Below are 17,318 nucleotides of genomic sequence, written 5' to 3'. Positions count from 1 at the left end.
CCACGTTTTCTAAGTCACATGCATGTATGCAAGGCATGTGGAGAAACCTGTGGTAAAAGTATGCGAATCCACCTCTGCATGGCCTTTATTATTTTTACAAACAACACAAGGCAATTAACATATCCCACACTACTTCTCCTCCTATTTTCTCCACAACCACCACCTTATGAACTGAGGTGAGTTAGGTTGAGACCAAGTAGTTACCTTACTGGCTTTCATAGCTAAGGTGGAACTACAACAGGGATCCCCCAGTCTTTCCCAGCTTGGTGGTCCGGGCCAGTGTGGGAGGGGGCTTGCGACTTAGCAGGGACACATGCATACACACACTGCTCCCTTTGTGTGAGGGAGAGCACCCTCCACTTGCCTGCGTGGAGGTTTGCACTCCCCCCCCCCCACTCAAGCGCTCTCTACTCGCTTCTCCACCTCTCACATGAGTGGAGCTTCATGCATGCATGCTGCCCATCTCTCCCTTGCCCCAGTTTTGAACAAGCCCTGGACTAGAACTCACAGTCTCTCCCACTTTCTAGTTTAGTACCTTAACCCCTGGACCAAACTGGCTCTGTTTAAATATGCTGCCCAGAGTTTTTCTGGAGTCTGGTGACTCCTAAAGCTAATCAATCAATCAGTTTCAGTTGTCAGTTTCAGTTTTATTGAGTTTGTATGCCGCCCTATTCCCGAGAGACAAGGCGGCTCATAATAAAAAAGGGAGGGGATACAAATAAAATAAAATAAAAACAACAATTTAAAATTCTACAACAGCCATAACCTCGAATGGGGCTGGATAGTTTCAACAGCCCCAGGCCTGCCGGAACAACCAGGTCTTAACTGCTTTGCGGAAGGCCGGAAGGGTAGTAAGGGTCCGGATCTCCATGGGGAGATCGTTCCAGAGGGCCGGATGCAGCCACAGAGAAGGCCCTCCCCCGAGGAATCGCCAGCCGACATTGGCCGGGCAGATGGAATTTGGAGGAGGCCTAGTCTGTGGGATCTATATCGGTCTTTGGGAGGTAATTGGCAGGAGGGCGGTCTCTCAAGTACCCAGGTCCAATACCATCAATCAATCAATCAATCGTTTATTTCATAAAAGCAACCCTGTGAACTGTCTCACTTAGCAATAGAAATTTGGGGCTCAATTATTGTTGTAAATCAAGGATAACCTGTTGAGAATGAGTGACTCTTCCAAAGTCACTTCCGCGCTTTAGGGAAGACTAGAACTCACAGTCTCCTGGTTTCTTTGTCCAGCACCATTTACCATTACACCAAACCCACTTCTTGGTTGCGTAAGCTTTCAAGACGGGTGTCAGTCCTTTAAGTTGATCCCAGTCAAGAAATAGGCATGGATTTTTTTAAAAAACCAGCAACCCTTTTTCAGTTCACGTAAGTACCGAACGTAATTTAATCTGCATACCTTAATAAAACTTCAGCATCGTGGTAACTAATAGGGTGCACTGGAATGGTGGGGATTCCCACTCCATCACTAATTTCAAGTCTGAACATGTAGTCTGAAAAGAACGAAAGAAACTCTGAGACGAGGAGGATATGAACACATGGAATCAGGGTTAGCACTACGTACTCCACAATTTGCAACTGTTCGTTGATAACCATGCAAAGTTTCAAAGGCACTGGGGGAAAAAAAGTGACTTATGACCTGTCCTTGTATGTACAATTTGCTGCAGCATCTCCGTGGTCGCGTGATCAAAATTCAGGGCTTTGGCAGCTGGTTGCAACATTCAGGGTCAGGTGATCACCTTCCCAGCTGGATTCTGACCAGCAAAGTTGGTGGGGGGGAAGCTGGATTCTCTTGTCCACTATGTGATTCACTTAACTGCAGTGATTCAGTTGAACAACGGTGGTAGAAAAGGTCACAAAATCAGGTGTAACTCACATAACAACTGCCTTGCTTAGCAACAGAAATTCTGGTCTCAGTTGTGGTTCTTAAGTCAAGGACTATCTGTACAGTTTTCATTTACACATGGCCAGTAAAGAATTCTATTGTGTTCTGTTCCGTTCCGTACTGTATTCTGTATTCTGTATTTATTCTGTATTCTGTATTTATTCTGTATTCTGTATTTATTCTGTATTCTGTATTTATTCTGTATTCTACATTCATTCTGTATTCTGCATTCATTCTGTATTCTGTATTCATTCTGTATTCTGCATTCTATATTCTGTATTTATTCTGTATTCTGTATTTATTCTGTATTCTGTATTCTATATTCTACACTATATTGCCAAAAGTATTCGCTCACCCATCCAAATAATCAGAATCAGGTGTTCCAATCACTTCCATGGCCACAGGTGTATAAAATCAAGTACCAAGGCATGCAGACTGTTTTTACAAACATTTGGGAAAGAATGGGTCGCTCTCAGGAGCTCAGTGAATTCCAGCATGGAACAGTGAGAGGCATCCACCTATGCAACAAATCCAGTCGTGAAAGTTCCTCGCTCCTAAATATTCCACAGTCAACTGTCAGATGTATTATAAGGACGTGGAAGTGTTTGGGAACGACAGCAACTCAGCCATGAAGTGGTAGGTCGCGTAAACTTGTCCAACATCAGTGTGTGACCTCACAAATGCGCTTCTGGAAGAATGGTCAAAAATCCCCATCAACACTCCTGAACCTTGTGGACAGCCTTCCCAGAAGAGTTGAAGCTGTTATAGCTGCAAAGGGTGGACCGACGTCATATTGAATCCTATGGATTAGGAATGGGATGTTGCTTACAGTAAGTTCATATGCGAGTAAAGGCAGGTGAGCGAATACATTTGGCAATATAGTGTACATTCTATTCCATTTTATATTCTACATTCTATATTCCATTCCATGCTCTGCTGCTCTGCTCTGCTCTGGTCTATTTTGTGATCTGCAGAGATGTTTAGATTGTGTTGCTAAACTTCCAACAGTAAAAACATTGATTTGCAGCTCTGTGGCTTCACATTAATTTGCCACTGAAAAATGCCTATTAATGTTTGCATACTGGTGTTGCAATTTTTTTCAACCCTTGGTAGCATCCCTCAATATACTTATCTGTACAAAAAGATGTATCCATATTTTTTTGAGGAGCTTAGAGTAATATTTTCCAGTTTCATCTGAAATGTCCAAAACTTGTAAATGACAGCTATTACAGGTAGTCCTTAACTTACAACAGTTCATTTAGTGACTATTTGAAGTTACACCACCACTGGAAAAAGTGACTTATGGCCATTTTCACACTTACAACCATTGTAGTCTCTTCATGGTCACATGGTCAAATTCAGATGCATGGCAACTGGTTCATATTTATGACGGTTACAGTGTCCCGGGGTCATGTCATCTCCTTTTGCGACCTTCTGACAAGCAGAGTCAATGGGGAACCCAGATTCACTTAACAACTGAGTTACTTAACAACGGCAATGATTCACTCAACAACTGTGGTGAGAATTATAAAATTATGGTAAAACTCACTTAACTGCTGCTGTCTCACTTAACAACAGAAATGTTAGGCTCAATTGCATCATAAATTGAGGACTATCTACCATATTTTTCGGACTATAAGACACACTGGAGTATAAGATGCACCATGATTTTGAAGAGGTAAATTTTTTAAAAAAGTTTTTGCACTCTGCAGGCCTCCCAAACCCTCTGCCTGCCTCATTTTTTTGTGAAAAACAGGGCATGCAGAGAGTTTGAGAGGCCTGCAAAATGCTCCTAGGAGCTGGGGGGGGGGGGCAAAAATAAGGAAAAACAGCCAAGTTTTCACAAAAACGGGCCATTTTTGCAAAAATAAAAGGGGAGGCATGCAGAGGCTTTGGGAGGCTTGTAGAGTGCTTCTGGGGGCTGCAGGGAGCAAAAATGAGCAAAAACAGGCTGTTTTTTGCTCTTTTTTTGTCCTCCCCAGCCCCCAGGAGCGTTTTTTTTCAAAGGGTGCGGGGTTTCAGTGTATAAGACGCACCCAGATTTTCACCCTCTTTTTTTATACTCTGAAAAAGACGGTATATATGAAAAGCAAACATTATATCAAAAAGTGATGTTTTCTCCTAGGTCAGTCTTGGGCTTGTGGACACTGACCTGTGGCTGGATAGCCTGGAGTGAGAGGATCTCCTGCCCCGTTGAGATTTAACACATTTCCACGCTGAACCCCCTGTCCAGGAAGATTCCAGCCATCTGGGTAGGGTTTGATCCCAGGTGCACAATAATCTGCAGGATCAGAGTAAAGGATAATTCCTTTCGCTCCTGCCAACATGGCATTTTTAACCTGCAGAAAAATCAACTGTTAAGGAGCAAAACAGTTGTGCGTCCTCTTGAGTTTCTGGGGACTGGAGACTAAAGCATATGAAGACGGTTGCAGGAACTGGGTATGTCTACTTTAATGGAAAGAAGGACTAGGGGAGACATGATAGCAGTGTTCCAATATCTCAGGGGCTGCCACAAAGAAGAGGGAGTCAAGCTATTCTCCAAGGCATCTGAGGGCAGGACAAGAAGCAATGGGTGGAAACGTATCAAAGAGAGAGCAACTTAGAAATTGCCTAACAGTTAGAACAATCAGTGGAACCGCTTGCCTCCAGAAGTTGTGAATGCCCCAACACTGGAAGTCTTTAAGAAGATGTTGGATAGCCATTTGTCTGAAACAGTATAGGGTTTCCTGCCTAGGCAGGGGGTTGGACTAGAAGACTTCCAAGGTCCCTTCCAACTTTGCTATTGTATTGTATTAAGATGGATTCCAAGGGTTACTGGATATACACCGTGTTTCCCCGAAAATAAGATAGGGTCTTATTTTCTTTTGACCCCCAAAATAAGCATTTGGCCTCATTTTCAGGGAAGTCTTATTTTTTTTTAAGGTGCAGGGGGCGGCGAGCATGGTCACCTCATGGCTGCTGCTGTGTTGCAATATTTTCGGGGAGGGCTTATTTGGGGGAAAACAGGGTAGATATCAGAGGCCTTCCCATATTTACTCCAACAAAATAGGTCCTGCCTTCATGGTCACGTGTCTGGACTACTACAATGCACTCGACACGGGGCTCCCTTTGAAGACTGTATGTTGGTGAATGTTTGCCAGCACCCTCTCAGTCAGAATGAGGATTAAGTATCCTAGATTCACAGCTTCCTCTTGGGAAGGTCTTTGCGCAGATCCATTTTGTTTCCTAATTGTACCCATTCTTCTAATCTGGATTAGTGCAATGCGCTCAACAGGACCACAAATGGCCAACTTGTGGTGTAAGAGAAAATTAAGAAGAGATTAAATATAGTTGGTCTCTTAGGCCAGAGCAATCTCTTTCTGTGTGTCTCTCTGTCTCTCTTTCTGTCTCTCTTTCTCTCTGTCTCTCTTTCTCTGTCTCTCTCTTTCTACCTCTCTCTCTCTTTCTCTCCTCTCTCTCTCTGTCTCTCTCTTTCTCTCACTCTCTCCTCTCTCTTGTTCTCTTTCTCTGTCTGTCTCTCTTTCTACCTGTCTCTCTGTCTCTGTCTCTCTCTCTGTCTGTTTCTCTTTCTGTTCTCTTTCTCTCTGTCTCTCTTTCTCTGTCTCCCTCTCTCTCTCTCTCTGTGTGTCTGTTCCTCTCTCTCTCTTTCTCTCTCATTCTCTGTTTGTCTCTCTCTTTCTACCTCTCTCTCTGTGTTTCTCTCTCTCTCTCTGTCTCTCTCTTGTTCTCTCTTTCTCTGTCTCTCTCTTTCTACCTCTCTCTCTCTGTGAATCTCTGTCTCTGTCTCTCTTTCTCTGTGTCTCTGTTTCTCTTTCTGTCTCTTTCTGTCTCTCTCTCTCTCTCTACTTCTCTCTCTCTCTCTCTTCTACCTCTCTCTGTTTCTTTCTCTCTCTCACTCTGTCTCTCTTTCTCTCTCGTTCTCTCTTTCTCTGTCTCTCTCTCTCTTTCTACCTGTCTCTCTCTCTGTTTCTCTCTCTCTCTCTCTCTCACTCACTCCCACCCCTCTCTCCCTATCCCTATCCCTCTCCAGCTCACCCTCCCTCTTGGTTTTGTTTGGTTTTATTGAACTTATATGCCGCCCTTCTCCCAAAAGACTCAGGGCGGCGTACAACATAAAAACACATATGACAAAATTTTAAAAAGATTAAATAGAAAATCCAATAACCTTCAACTCTTCCTTTCTCCCTCCCCCCTTCCCTGTCTCTCCCTCGGCATCTCCCTCCCTGTCCCTGTCCTTCTCCCTCCCTCTACACCTCTCCTTCTCCCCTTTCCTCTCTTTTCCTATCTCTCTCTCCCTCGGTATGTTTGTGTGCATGTGTAGCAAGAAAATCTGGTAGACAGGAATGCTGACTAGAAGTCCACAAATAAGAAATTAAGGTTAGGTTGGGTGGATTCATAAAGGGAGCCCAATTATCAGCTGGTAATCAAAACAACATTATTCTGGGCGACATGCTAAACCAGTGTTTCTCAACCTTGGTGACTTTAAGTCCTGTGGACTTCAACTCCCAGAATCCTCTAGCCAGCTGGGCAATTCTGGGAGTTGAAGTCCACAGGACTTAAAGTCACCAAGATTGAGAAACACTGTGCTAAACCAAGGTTCCGAGAACAATTTGCTCCTCGCAACCTTAACATAAAGGCTTGGCTCCCACAGTTTGCAAAACACCAACTGGACTCTCACCAAACATTCCACCACAAATGACTGAATTGTATTTGAGGTTTCTACCGCCCAAGTTTTGAAAAATTCCACATCCAATTAATTAATTGTTACTTTTAAAGAAACATATGTGCAGTATTTAAAGAAAGCCCTAACACAGACATTAAAATATTTCTTTTGGTAGGATTGATTGCCACCGAGAAACCATAAGACAGCAGGTCTGAAAGAATGAAAATAAAGCTGTTGATAACTTACTTTGTTTCCTCTGAATATTTTCCATATCGGGCAATAAGAATCTTTCCTGTACAGTTTATTCCCATTTCTCTCTAACTTGAAAAAATCTTCCGTGCGGCCATAATTGACATACACCAGATTGGCCTTTTCAGGATGGAAACAAAAACAGATTTTTTTGGTCTGGTACTGTTAATTTTATTCAATTTACTACTACACATGGAATCTGTTTCACTTATGCCGAGAACTGTTTCCTGAACATCTATGCTCAGGATCTCCAGCACGATGCCCACAACTGCAAACATCCCCATAAACCCACATTTGCTTCCTCCTTCAGGCCTCCCAGCTTGTTTTTTTTAGTTGAAATGGTTTGTTAAAAGTTGGCAATATTACAAAGCAAAGGGCTTTATTTGCAGAAAATTTAAGCGCTGGCCCCATAGACCAGGGCTCAGCAAACTGCGGCTCTGGAGCCGCATGTGGCTCTTTCAACCCTCTGCTGTGGCTCCCTGTTGCCAGTCAGCACCACAATTTTGAGAGGAGCTTCCGGTTTGGTGGAGGGGGAAGCAGAGAGCGCCAAAAGGAAACTCTATAGCAAGGGGCGGGTTTTCTGGTCAGCTCCACAATTGATAGAGCTTTCAGATGGGACAGGGAGAGGAAAAAGGATACCACACTATGAGGAGACTCTATGGTGGGGAAACCAGACTTCTGGTTGGCTCCAGAATTGAACAGGGGGCTTCCGGTTAGGACTTTTGTGGCTCTTTGAGTATTTAAGGTTGCTGACCCCTGCCATAGACATACCGTGTTTCCCTGAAAATAAGACTGGGTCTTATATTATTTTTTTGCCCCAAAAGATGCATTAGGGCTTATTTTCTGGTTACGTCTTATTTTCGGGAAAATACGGTACTAAATGTATCTATCTGGCTGACAATCTTAACTGGAGCTTATTTTGATGGTAAGGCTTATATTATGAGCATCCTGAAAAATCATCCTATTTTCCGGTTAGGAAAACAGGATACTTAGAAAGTAACAATGGAGTGTTGAGTATTGCGGTTTCCTGAGATGCCTCATCTTCAGAGAAAGATGATGACTTATCTTTATTAACCCCAGATGGTTTCAATGACCTTCAGAATGCTAATGACTGTCTGGCTACAAATACTGTAAGTCCTTTCTATTCCCCAGCAGTGAGCTAGAACTGAAGAAGCTTCTTAGATGAGAACTAAAAGATCTTCAAGAAAAGTAAAGAAAGACCAGTTGCCATTTTGAAAACTGGCATCACATCTCAAGGTACAGTGATACTTCAGTACTCACCATTAATTGGTTCCGGGAGGTACGATTAGTACCAAAAACAGCGAGTACCAAACAATTTTTCCCATAAGGAATAATGTAGTACAGGGGCAGTGGTGGGTTTCAAAAATTATTCGAACCTACTCTGTGGGTGTGGCCTCCTTTGTGGGAGTGGCTTGCCGCCCATGTGACTGGATGGGAGTGGTTTACCGCCCATGTGACTGGATATGAAGATGCCGACGACACTTGTCAGAACCACCTTAAATTACCTCACACACAGCACTGGCATGCATAAGAATATGATGTAAACTTGTTTTTTAAAAGGCATCTTTGGTTTGCGTTAAAACAACTTCAACACACGCAATGTTCTGATTGCACCACAAACGCAGTAGTCATCCTTACCTTTCACAGAGGCACTGAGTTTTATAAATATGAGCATGATAGTGTAGAACAATCATATCCAAGGACCAGTGGTGGGTTTCAAAAAAATGTGGAACCCCTTCTGTAGATGTGGCCTGCTTTCCGGGTCCACTGGTGGAACCTCTTCTAACCGGTTCGGTAGATTTGACGATTCTACCGAATAGGTGCGAACTGGTAGGAACCCACCTCTGTACAGGGGTGTCAAATACAAGGCCCGCGGGCTGGATCTGGCCTGTGATGTGGTCGGATCCGGCCCATGGGGCTGTCCTGGAAAATGTAAGGGGCTGGCCTGCATCACTTCAGCCCAGTCTACCCAATGTAAAGGGGAAACATCGGGTCAGCGTGGCTTCGCCCCAGTCTAACCAATGCAAAGAGGAAACATGCAAGCAGTTTGAGGAGTAGCATCAAGCTGGCCATGCCCACCCAATCAGTCACACCCAGTGAGTGGCATCAAGCTGGCTATACCTGCCCAGTTGACCATGCCCGCCCAACCCCACTCCCCCAAAGTCAATCACAGCCCTGATGCGGCTCTCAACGAAATTGAGTTTGACACCCCTGGTGTAGTGAATTACAAAGCAGCTTGTGCATCAAATACTAAACAAACAATAAGTACCAGGACAAAACTTTCACATCAAACTACGTTGAGGACAAAATTTAATGCATTTCAAAGGAGTGGAGTGGCAAAGGTACCACTGTAATAGATTTCACACAAGCCAAATTGTTCAAGTCCTTACCTGTGGCTCACCCTGCGCTGAGAAAGCATTATAAGGAGGTAGCACTCCAGAAGTATTTGCATAACCTTCAGGAGCGGGTTCAAACAACGATGAGTTGAAAATCTACTCAGAAGAAAAGACAGAAGTTTCATTAGAAAGCTGAAATGACAGCCTGATTAGGTTAAGACTTGGAAGGCTCCTAAAATTACGATTCTTTTTAAGATTCCCATTTTGATTCTCAAATTTCACTTAGAAATGTACAACTTGTGGATGTAGATTATGGAGATCTGATCTGAAGTGATGAAGTCAGAAGGTGCTTCTGCAATTCAATCAGATTTCCAAGTGGTTATATAACTGCCATATACAAATTTGGAATCCTTTTTGCTGAAGTATCAGTGGTGGGATTCAAAACATTTTACTACCTGTTCCATGGGTGTGGCTTGGTGGGTGTGGCTTGGTGGGCATGGCAGGGGAAGGATACTGTAAAATCTCCATTCCCTCCCCACTCCTGGGGAAGGTTACTGCAAAATCGCCTGCAACCCACCACTTCAGTGATGTCAAGCTGGCCACGGCCACCCCGGCCATGCCCATTCCAACCCCCACCCCCTTGGAGATCAAACACAACCCTGATGCAGTCCTCAATGAAATGAAGTTTGACACCCCTGGTCTAGAGGAATCCTTGGTTTTGCTGTGGGTTTTCCCCAGACAATCTTCCCCCGTTCCCCCCCCCCCCGAGGGGTCTCCCCCACAGAAGAAGGAACATCCTGCTTTCCATACCTCTTTTCCGCCCTCGTCGGTAATGGAGATATAGTTGGGAGAGCTTTGATTTGGGTAAGAAAGGAGGACATCATAATGGACTAGTTCTGCCGTATCCAAGCCAAAATCCTTCCACTGGCTCTGGATCTGCTTGGCCAAGCGAAGGTTCTGCTCTGTTCCGGCCACGTGTGGGAAGCTGGTGAAGGAGCTAGATAAAGCAGAGCACCTCAGGACGGAAGCCGAGCTGAGCCCAGAAATGGGGTGGTTTCTGTTTTTTCTTTCATTTATTTAGTATACTTAGCATCTAAAGAGGTCATGCAATCACTGGTATACAGCACTGATAAAAAGATGTTATACATACAAACACAAATCCTGGTTTAAATAAGGCATCAGAAAATTATATGTGTGTGTGTGAGTGTGTGTATGTATGTATGTATGTATGTATGTATATACATATATACACACAAACACACACACACACACACTGCATTTGTGCTGATAAATAAATAAAGGGAGACTAGTATAGATCTATTTCAAGCTATTTAGCTCTCATCAGCTAGCCATACCCTTACTGGGATTCGAACCTGGGCTGTTTTTACATGTTAGGCAGTTGTATTAGCCTCTAAGCCACAAGCTCTCCTCCTTTATCAGCTGAGCCAAGGAAATGATTAAGTTACATGTTAGGCAGTTGTATTAGCCTCAAAGCCACAAGTTCTCCTCTTTTTTTATCAGCTGAGTCAAGGAAATGATTCAAAAACAGCCCAGGTTTGAATCGCAGTAAGGTTATGGCTAGCTGATGAGAGCTAAATAGCTTGAAAAGATCTATACTAGTGTCCCTTTATTTATTTATCAGCACAAATGCAACACAAAAATGGTTTTCTGCCTGGAAGGCTCCTAGGGTGGAGTTGAAAGGCCAAAGGGAAGCAGTATGCTCCCTCCCATATTGGGGCACACTGGGTGCTTTGACATAACACTTACATATATGGGAAAAGACCCGAATACAACAACACCAGCATACCTACATCTGTGAAAATCTACCAACACACACACACACTATTTCCCTGAAAATAAGTCGAGGACTACGTGTGTATGTGTGCATATATGTATGTGTATACATACACTTGAGAGACCGCCTTCTGCCAATTACCTCCCTGCGACCAATTAGATCTCATAGATTGGGCCTCCTCCGAGTTCCATCTGCCAGCCAGTGCCGGCTGGCAATTACAAGGAGAAGAGCCTTCTCAGTAGTAGCTCCGACCCTTTGGAACGATCTCCCCGTGGAGATTCGTACCCTCACCACCGTCCAGGCCTTCCGCACAGCCCTTAAGACCTGGCTAGCCCGTCAGGCCTGGGGACAAAGATAATTGCCCCTCCCGAATGATGAATGAATGTTGCTCATTATTTTATTCTATGTTTGTCTGCGTTACTGTTTGTCTATCCCCCCCCTTGATTTTATGTAAGCCGCCCTGAGTCCCCTCAGGGAAAAGGGCGGCCTATAAATGTTAATAAAACCTCTAAAACCTCTAAACCACACACACAGTCCTCGACTTATGATTACAACTGAGTTCAAAATTTCTGTTGTTAAGCGAAGTAGTTAAGTGAGATTTGCCCCATTTTACGACAGTCCTTCACATAGATGTTAATATAATGTGTGTGTGTGTGTGTGTGTGTGTGTGTGTGTGTGTGTGTGTGTGTACCAGAGGTGGGTTGCTCCTGGTTCAGGCCGGATCGGGCAAACCGGTAGTAGCAGTGGCAGGAGGCTCTGCCCACCGGCCACCGGCGGCCCACCAGCCCAGACGCAAAGCAGCACGCAGGAATGCGCCCGAACCGGTAGTAAAAACATTGGCAACCCACCACTGCTGTGTGCATACACATACTTACACACACACACACACACACACACACACATGCACACACACACATATATCAGGCAAAGTGTGTGTGTGTGTGTGTGTGTGTGTATGATCAGCCCACCCCAGATTGTTTTCCAAAACCTACAGAATAAAGAAACCCAGCAGTAGGTGGTCATAACAGCAGACTTACCGTAGGAAGTCCTGGATATTTTTTGCCTTCATTTCCGAATAAAGTTGTTTTCTTACATTTGGAAAAGCCTCGCTGGTGCCATGCGGCTCGTTGAAGGATTTCACCAACCAACCTGCAGGGTCAAAAGAACAACAATATGATAGTTCATTTATTCCTCCCCAATAATTAACACAATAACTGACTCAGAAGGGACCTTGGAGGTCTCCTAGTCCAACCCCCTAGTCAAGCAAGAGACCCCCATGCCATTTCAGAGACCTAATGACTGACATTTGGAGGCTCCTCATGAGATGGATTGTAGTCTCAACTTTGAGCCGAGGTGGCGCAGTGGTTAGGGTGCAGTACTGCAGGCCACTTCAGCTGACTGTGATCTGCAGTTCAGCGGTTCAAATCTCACCGGCTCAGGGTCGACTCAGCCTTCCATCCTTCCGAGGTGGGTGAAATGAGGACCCAGACTGTGGGGGCAAGTTGCTGACTCAATTTGCTAAAAAATCTGTAAACCGCTTAGAGAGGGCTGAAAGCCCTATGAAGCGGTATATAAGTCTAATAAATAAATAAATGCCTGATGGAAGTCAAGTACGAATACAGCTGTCCAAAAGCAAGGGCTTGCCTTGACCATTCAGTAACAAACTAAGATGCAGAAATCAGCAGGAGAAAATTGAATAATGAAATAAGCAAAAATATCCCTCTTATAACCGAAAATCAATCATGTCAACTAAAAGTGACCTGTGGACAGGAGGTGACGCAATCAATCAATCAAGCTTTTGTTACGGTCACAGACCAGAATTAAAAATTAAAACTTTAAAAGATAGAGATAGATAGATAGATAGATAGATAGATAGATAGATAGATAGATGATAGAGAGAGAGAGAGAGAGAGAGAGAGAGAGAGAGAGAGAGAGAGAGAGAGAGATGTGATAAATAAGATGATAAATGATAGATAGATAGATAGATTTGATATAGGTAGGTAGGTAGGTAGGTAGATATAATGTACATAGCTAGATAGATTGTAGGTAGATAGATGTGATAAATAAGATGATAGATAGATACATAGATTATAGATAGATAGATAGATAGATAGATAGATAGGAGAATAAATGATAGATAGATAGATAGATAGATAGATAGATAGATAGATAGATAGAATAGATTAGATTAGATTAGATTAGAATAGATTAGATTAGATATAGGTATGTAGGTAGGTAGGTAGGTAGGTAGTAGGTAGGTAGGGTAGGTAGGTAGGTAGGTAGGTAGATACAATGTACATAGATAGATAGATTGTAGATAGATGATAGATAGATAGATAGATAGATAGATAGATAGATAGATAGATAGATGATAGATAGATAGATAGATAGAATAAATCAGAACAGGATGTAGTAGTAGTCTATACTGCTAGTGATGAGATCATAGATGAGCAGCTGAATTTTGAGACAGTACAGAGGAATTTACCTCCATTCAGAGAAACTGTATCATATTGAACCCATAGTAACAGCTATACATAAAAGAAATCAGAACATTCTCAGATATTTAGCAGGTAGTGAGTTATAAAATGAGTCTGTGAATAATTACGGAGGATATAATTAACAGGACATGGGCTGTCGTTTCAATGGTCCATGGCCTACAGGGGCACAATCTCAGCTCACCTGGGACTTTTTTTATATCAGCGCCACGGACTGCTGTGGGGAGACTCTTATAACATGCTAGAGTTAGCGCGCTCCGAATTTAGAGAGACATGGTGCAATTCTTGGCAATCCTGCAAAAAGCTGCTACTTTAGACTAAAATCAGAAAATATTGCTGTCTAGAAACGGTAAGAGGGATATTTGATGACTGGAGCTTCAATGTAGAGTGGAGTGGGGTGGGGTGGGGTGGGGGTGGGGTGGGGTGGAATAGAATAGAATAGAATAGAATAGAATAGAATAGAATAGAATAGAATAGAATAGAATAGAATAGAATAGAATAGATAATAGAATTCTTTATTAGCCAAGTGTGATTGGACACACAAGGATTTGTCTCCAGTACAGAATAGTAGTAATAATAAACACCACTGAACATCTTATACTATTCCCTGGTGATGCAGCCCAGGAGTGTGAATGCAGTCTCTTCCTTGGAAGAGGGTAGGGCAGAGTAGAGCATAGCATAGCATAGCAGAGCAGAGTAGAATTCTTTATTGGCCAAGTGTGACTGGACACACAAGGAATTTATTTCCGGTGCATAAGCTCTCAGCATCCATGCAAGCAACAAGTTGATGTGATGATCATACTCCCAAAATACAATCAGTATAAACCATATGATGCAAACTGTCATCAGTGACGGTCCTCATAAGATTAGTATGGTGCTTATTAAACAGAGAATTTGGGGGAAAGCCACTTCGTTCTAGTGGTTGAAGCCTCAGGCTAGAATAAGAGGGTGAATTCTAGTCCTACCTTAACAATGAAAGCCAGGTGCATGACTTTACACCTATCACCAGGAGATGGTGAGTTCTAGCCCTACCATAGGCATGAAAGCCGGCTGGGGGTGACTTTGGGCCAGTCACTCCTCTCTCAGCCCAACCCACCTCCCAGGGTTTGTTGTTGTTGTGAGGAAAATAAAGAGAGGAGGAAGGAGCATTAGATATGTCCCATGCCTTGTGTTATTTGCCACAACAATAAAGACAGGATACAAACAAACAAACAACATGCAAATGCATGCCAATTCTATCAATGGGATGGTGTTCTGACCCCCCCCCTTCTTTGCTCGTTACAGACGACAGTCAGACAGACTTAAAAGGAAATAACTTTATCAGACTTGGCTCACGCTGACTGCGAGCCCAAAATAAACCTAGATAAAGTCTCTTTCAAACAGGGTTACGCAGCAGAATGCAGAAACAAAACTCTACAGGCACCAAGTTTCAAGAAGCAAAATCACTTATCCAAGTGTCTCACAAACTCAAACAGGAACGGAACTGAATTCTCCATACACGAACGACGACCCACGAACGACGATGAACTTTGACTTCTGCAACCAGGGCGTGTCACCATCAGTCCTTTTATCTCCAGCAGACGACACTAAGAGCCCCAGCTGCATTGTTATTCCTGCATCCCGACTCAACTCACAGCAAACTTCTGCCGAGTCACAACAGGAGGCAACAGATCTTTTCCATTTCTGCCATCAGGATTGCCCAAGATGTTATCCCATCCACGTGCCTGCCTGGATAAAATTGCATCAAAGAAATCATTGCCTAGCCTGCTCCTTTGTTTGCTACTGGAGTCTGGCCGGGGCGAAGGAATAGCAGCATTGTAGGGCAGGTTTCTTAATGAAGGAGTCAGGTTTCTCTTGATTAGATTGCAACATCTGGAGAATTTATTTTGGACGGAAGGACAAGGAAGTGGCACCTCCAAGAATTATTGCAGGAGGGAAGACTTAATCTGCTGGTTTTATTTCGGTCAGAGAGCTTAGTGGGGATTAAAAAACGGCAACAAAAGTTTATACTAGCAGAGAAGAGGCAAGAATGAAAGGAATGGGGGGGAGAAGGAGGAGGAGGAGAGGAGGATGGAAGGGAGAGGAAGAGAAGGAGAAAGGGTAGGAAGGGGAAGAGTAGGAGGAGGAGAAAGGGAAGGGAAGAAGGAAGGGGAAGGAGAGGAGGAAGGAAGAAAGTAGAGAAGGGAGGGAGAGAGAGAAAAAAAGGGAAAAGGTGGTGTTACGAGGAAGGGATGGTAAACAAAGCAATTCAAACTGTATATTATAACCTATTAAATGAAATAATAAATTTATAAGAATGATAAATGTAAAGAAGAATAACAATTATGTGAATGTAGTATACTTAAAATGATAAGTAAGAGAATAAAAACATAAAAAATTCTTTGAAAAAAAAGTTTACACTGGCAGGAAAGAAACCCTTTGCAAACTCTCTGGAGAAACTGCACACATTTGCTCATCTCAGCTCTAACTTTAAATTTAATTTAACAAATGAAACTCAAGCAGATTAATTTGTTGACAGCTCTTTCTCTCCTTTCCTTGTTTATGCCTCAAGGAAGCGATACAGGCCTGCCAAAAAATAAAAAAAGGCCCCACTTTACGTAAAGGAGATTCCTGACCCCTTTAGATGGGGCTGGGAAAGTCCCTGCCTGAATCTTTTCGAGAAAAAAGGATCAAAACTTGAATACAGCTAATCCTCCATTTACGGTTTGCTCAGTGACTATTCAAAATCATGTGGACCTCTTCCGGGATATTACAACCTGTGTCTGCAGTTCTGATGGTTGTAGGCCGCCCCCCAACCCCCACCCCGTGGTCATGTGACCACATTTATGGCCGTTTGAAGTTATCCACAGTCATGTGATTGGTTCACTTAACGACCGTGGTGTTTGCTTAACAACCACAGCATTTGCTTAATAACCACCATAAGAAAGGTCATAACATTGGGGCAATCTCGTGGGTGACCCGTGTTACGACCATCCTGATTCACAAATGTGAAAATACAGTCATATAAGTTGATCCTTGTATTAAGTATTCGTTTTGCCTATGTTTTCCATTAGAAAATAATGTTTAACATGGCCTCAGAAATAAGATCAATTTTTTTTCTTTTTTTATTCTTTAAGAAGAAAACATTTAAAATACTTTGGTCAATAATAATTGGCCTATAAAAAAATAATTCCAGTGGTCACATTATGAGGAGACGTAAACCCTTACTAAAAGAGGAAAGAGTGGGATCAGATGTTCCTGAGGCAGTGAGTTCCACTGTCCAGACCAGTGTTTTCAAACTTAGCAACTTTAAAATGTCTGGACTTCAACTCCCAGAATGCCGGCTGGGGAATCCTGGGAGCCAAAATCCACATGTCTTAAAGTTGCCAAGTTTGAAAAGCATTGGTTTAAAAAGTATATATGGTGGTGCCATGTCTAATCAGACCAACATGCTTTTTTAGCTTGCATTGTGCAGAGTCTGACTGATTTGGTTAGTTTATTATTCAGCATATCATAAGAACCCCACCCCCCAACGCGATATTGAAAATGGAATTGATTATGTTGATAATTTGTGCACGGGGAAAAAAAAGTTGCTTTGATTCCATTGTTATGACTGACAATTTGGCTTTTTCGATTTCAAAGATTTTTTTATTCTCTTACATACCATTTTAAGTATACTACATTCACATAATGGTTATTCTTCTTTACATTTATCATTGTTATATATTTATTATTTCATTTAATAGGTTATAACATAGAGTTTGGGTGGCTTTATTTACCATCCCTTCCTCCTTTTGTAACATCACCTTGTTTTCCCTTTCTTTTCTCCATCCCTCCCTTCTCTACTTCCTTCCTTCCTCCTCTCCTCTCCAATTTTGCTTTTTTTGAT

The 17,318-nt window shown here is 42.9% G+C and overlaps 1 protein-coding gene across 1 annotated transcript in view; it reads right to left on the bottom strand.

The window, feature by feature from the left end:
- Positions 1-12,045, bottom strand: part of LOC116509889 (N-acetylated-alpha-linked acidic dipeptidase 2-like) — a 39,254-nt gene extending 27,209 nt beyond the window's left edge. Inside the window, 8 exon segments of the mRNA XM_032219179.1 lie at positions 1,406-1,499; positions 4,044-4,230; positions 6,801-6,817; positions 6,820-6,872; positions 6,874-6,923; positions 9,215-9,316; positions 9,971-10,157; positions 11,993-12,045. Of these exon segments, the coding sequence (XP_032075070.1) occupies positions 1,406-1,499; positions 4,044-4,230; positions 6,801-6,817; positions 6,820-6,872; positions 6,874-6,923; positions 9,215-9,316; positions 9,971-10,157; positions 11,993-12,024 (722 nt within the window). The 5' untranslated portion in view covers positions 12,025-12,045.
- Positions 12,046-17,318: the final 5,273 nt, after the last annotated feature.

The sequence above is a fragment of the Thamnophis elegans genome, chromosome 6 (assembly GCF_009769535.1).
Source record: "Thamnophis elegans isolate rThaEle1 chromosome 6, rThaEle1.pri, whole genome shotgun sequence".
Taxonomy (NCBI): domain Eukaryota; kingdom Metazoa; phylum Chordata; class Lepidosauria; order Squamata; family Colubridae; genus Thamnophis; species Thamnophis elegans.
Note: the sequence above shows the minus strand (reverse complement) of the source record. Positions and strands in the feature narration are given on the sequence as shown.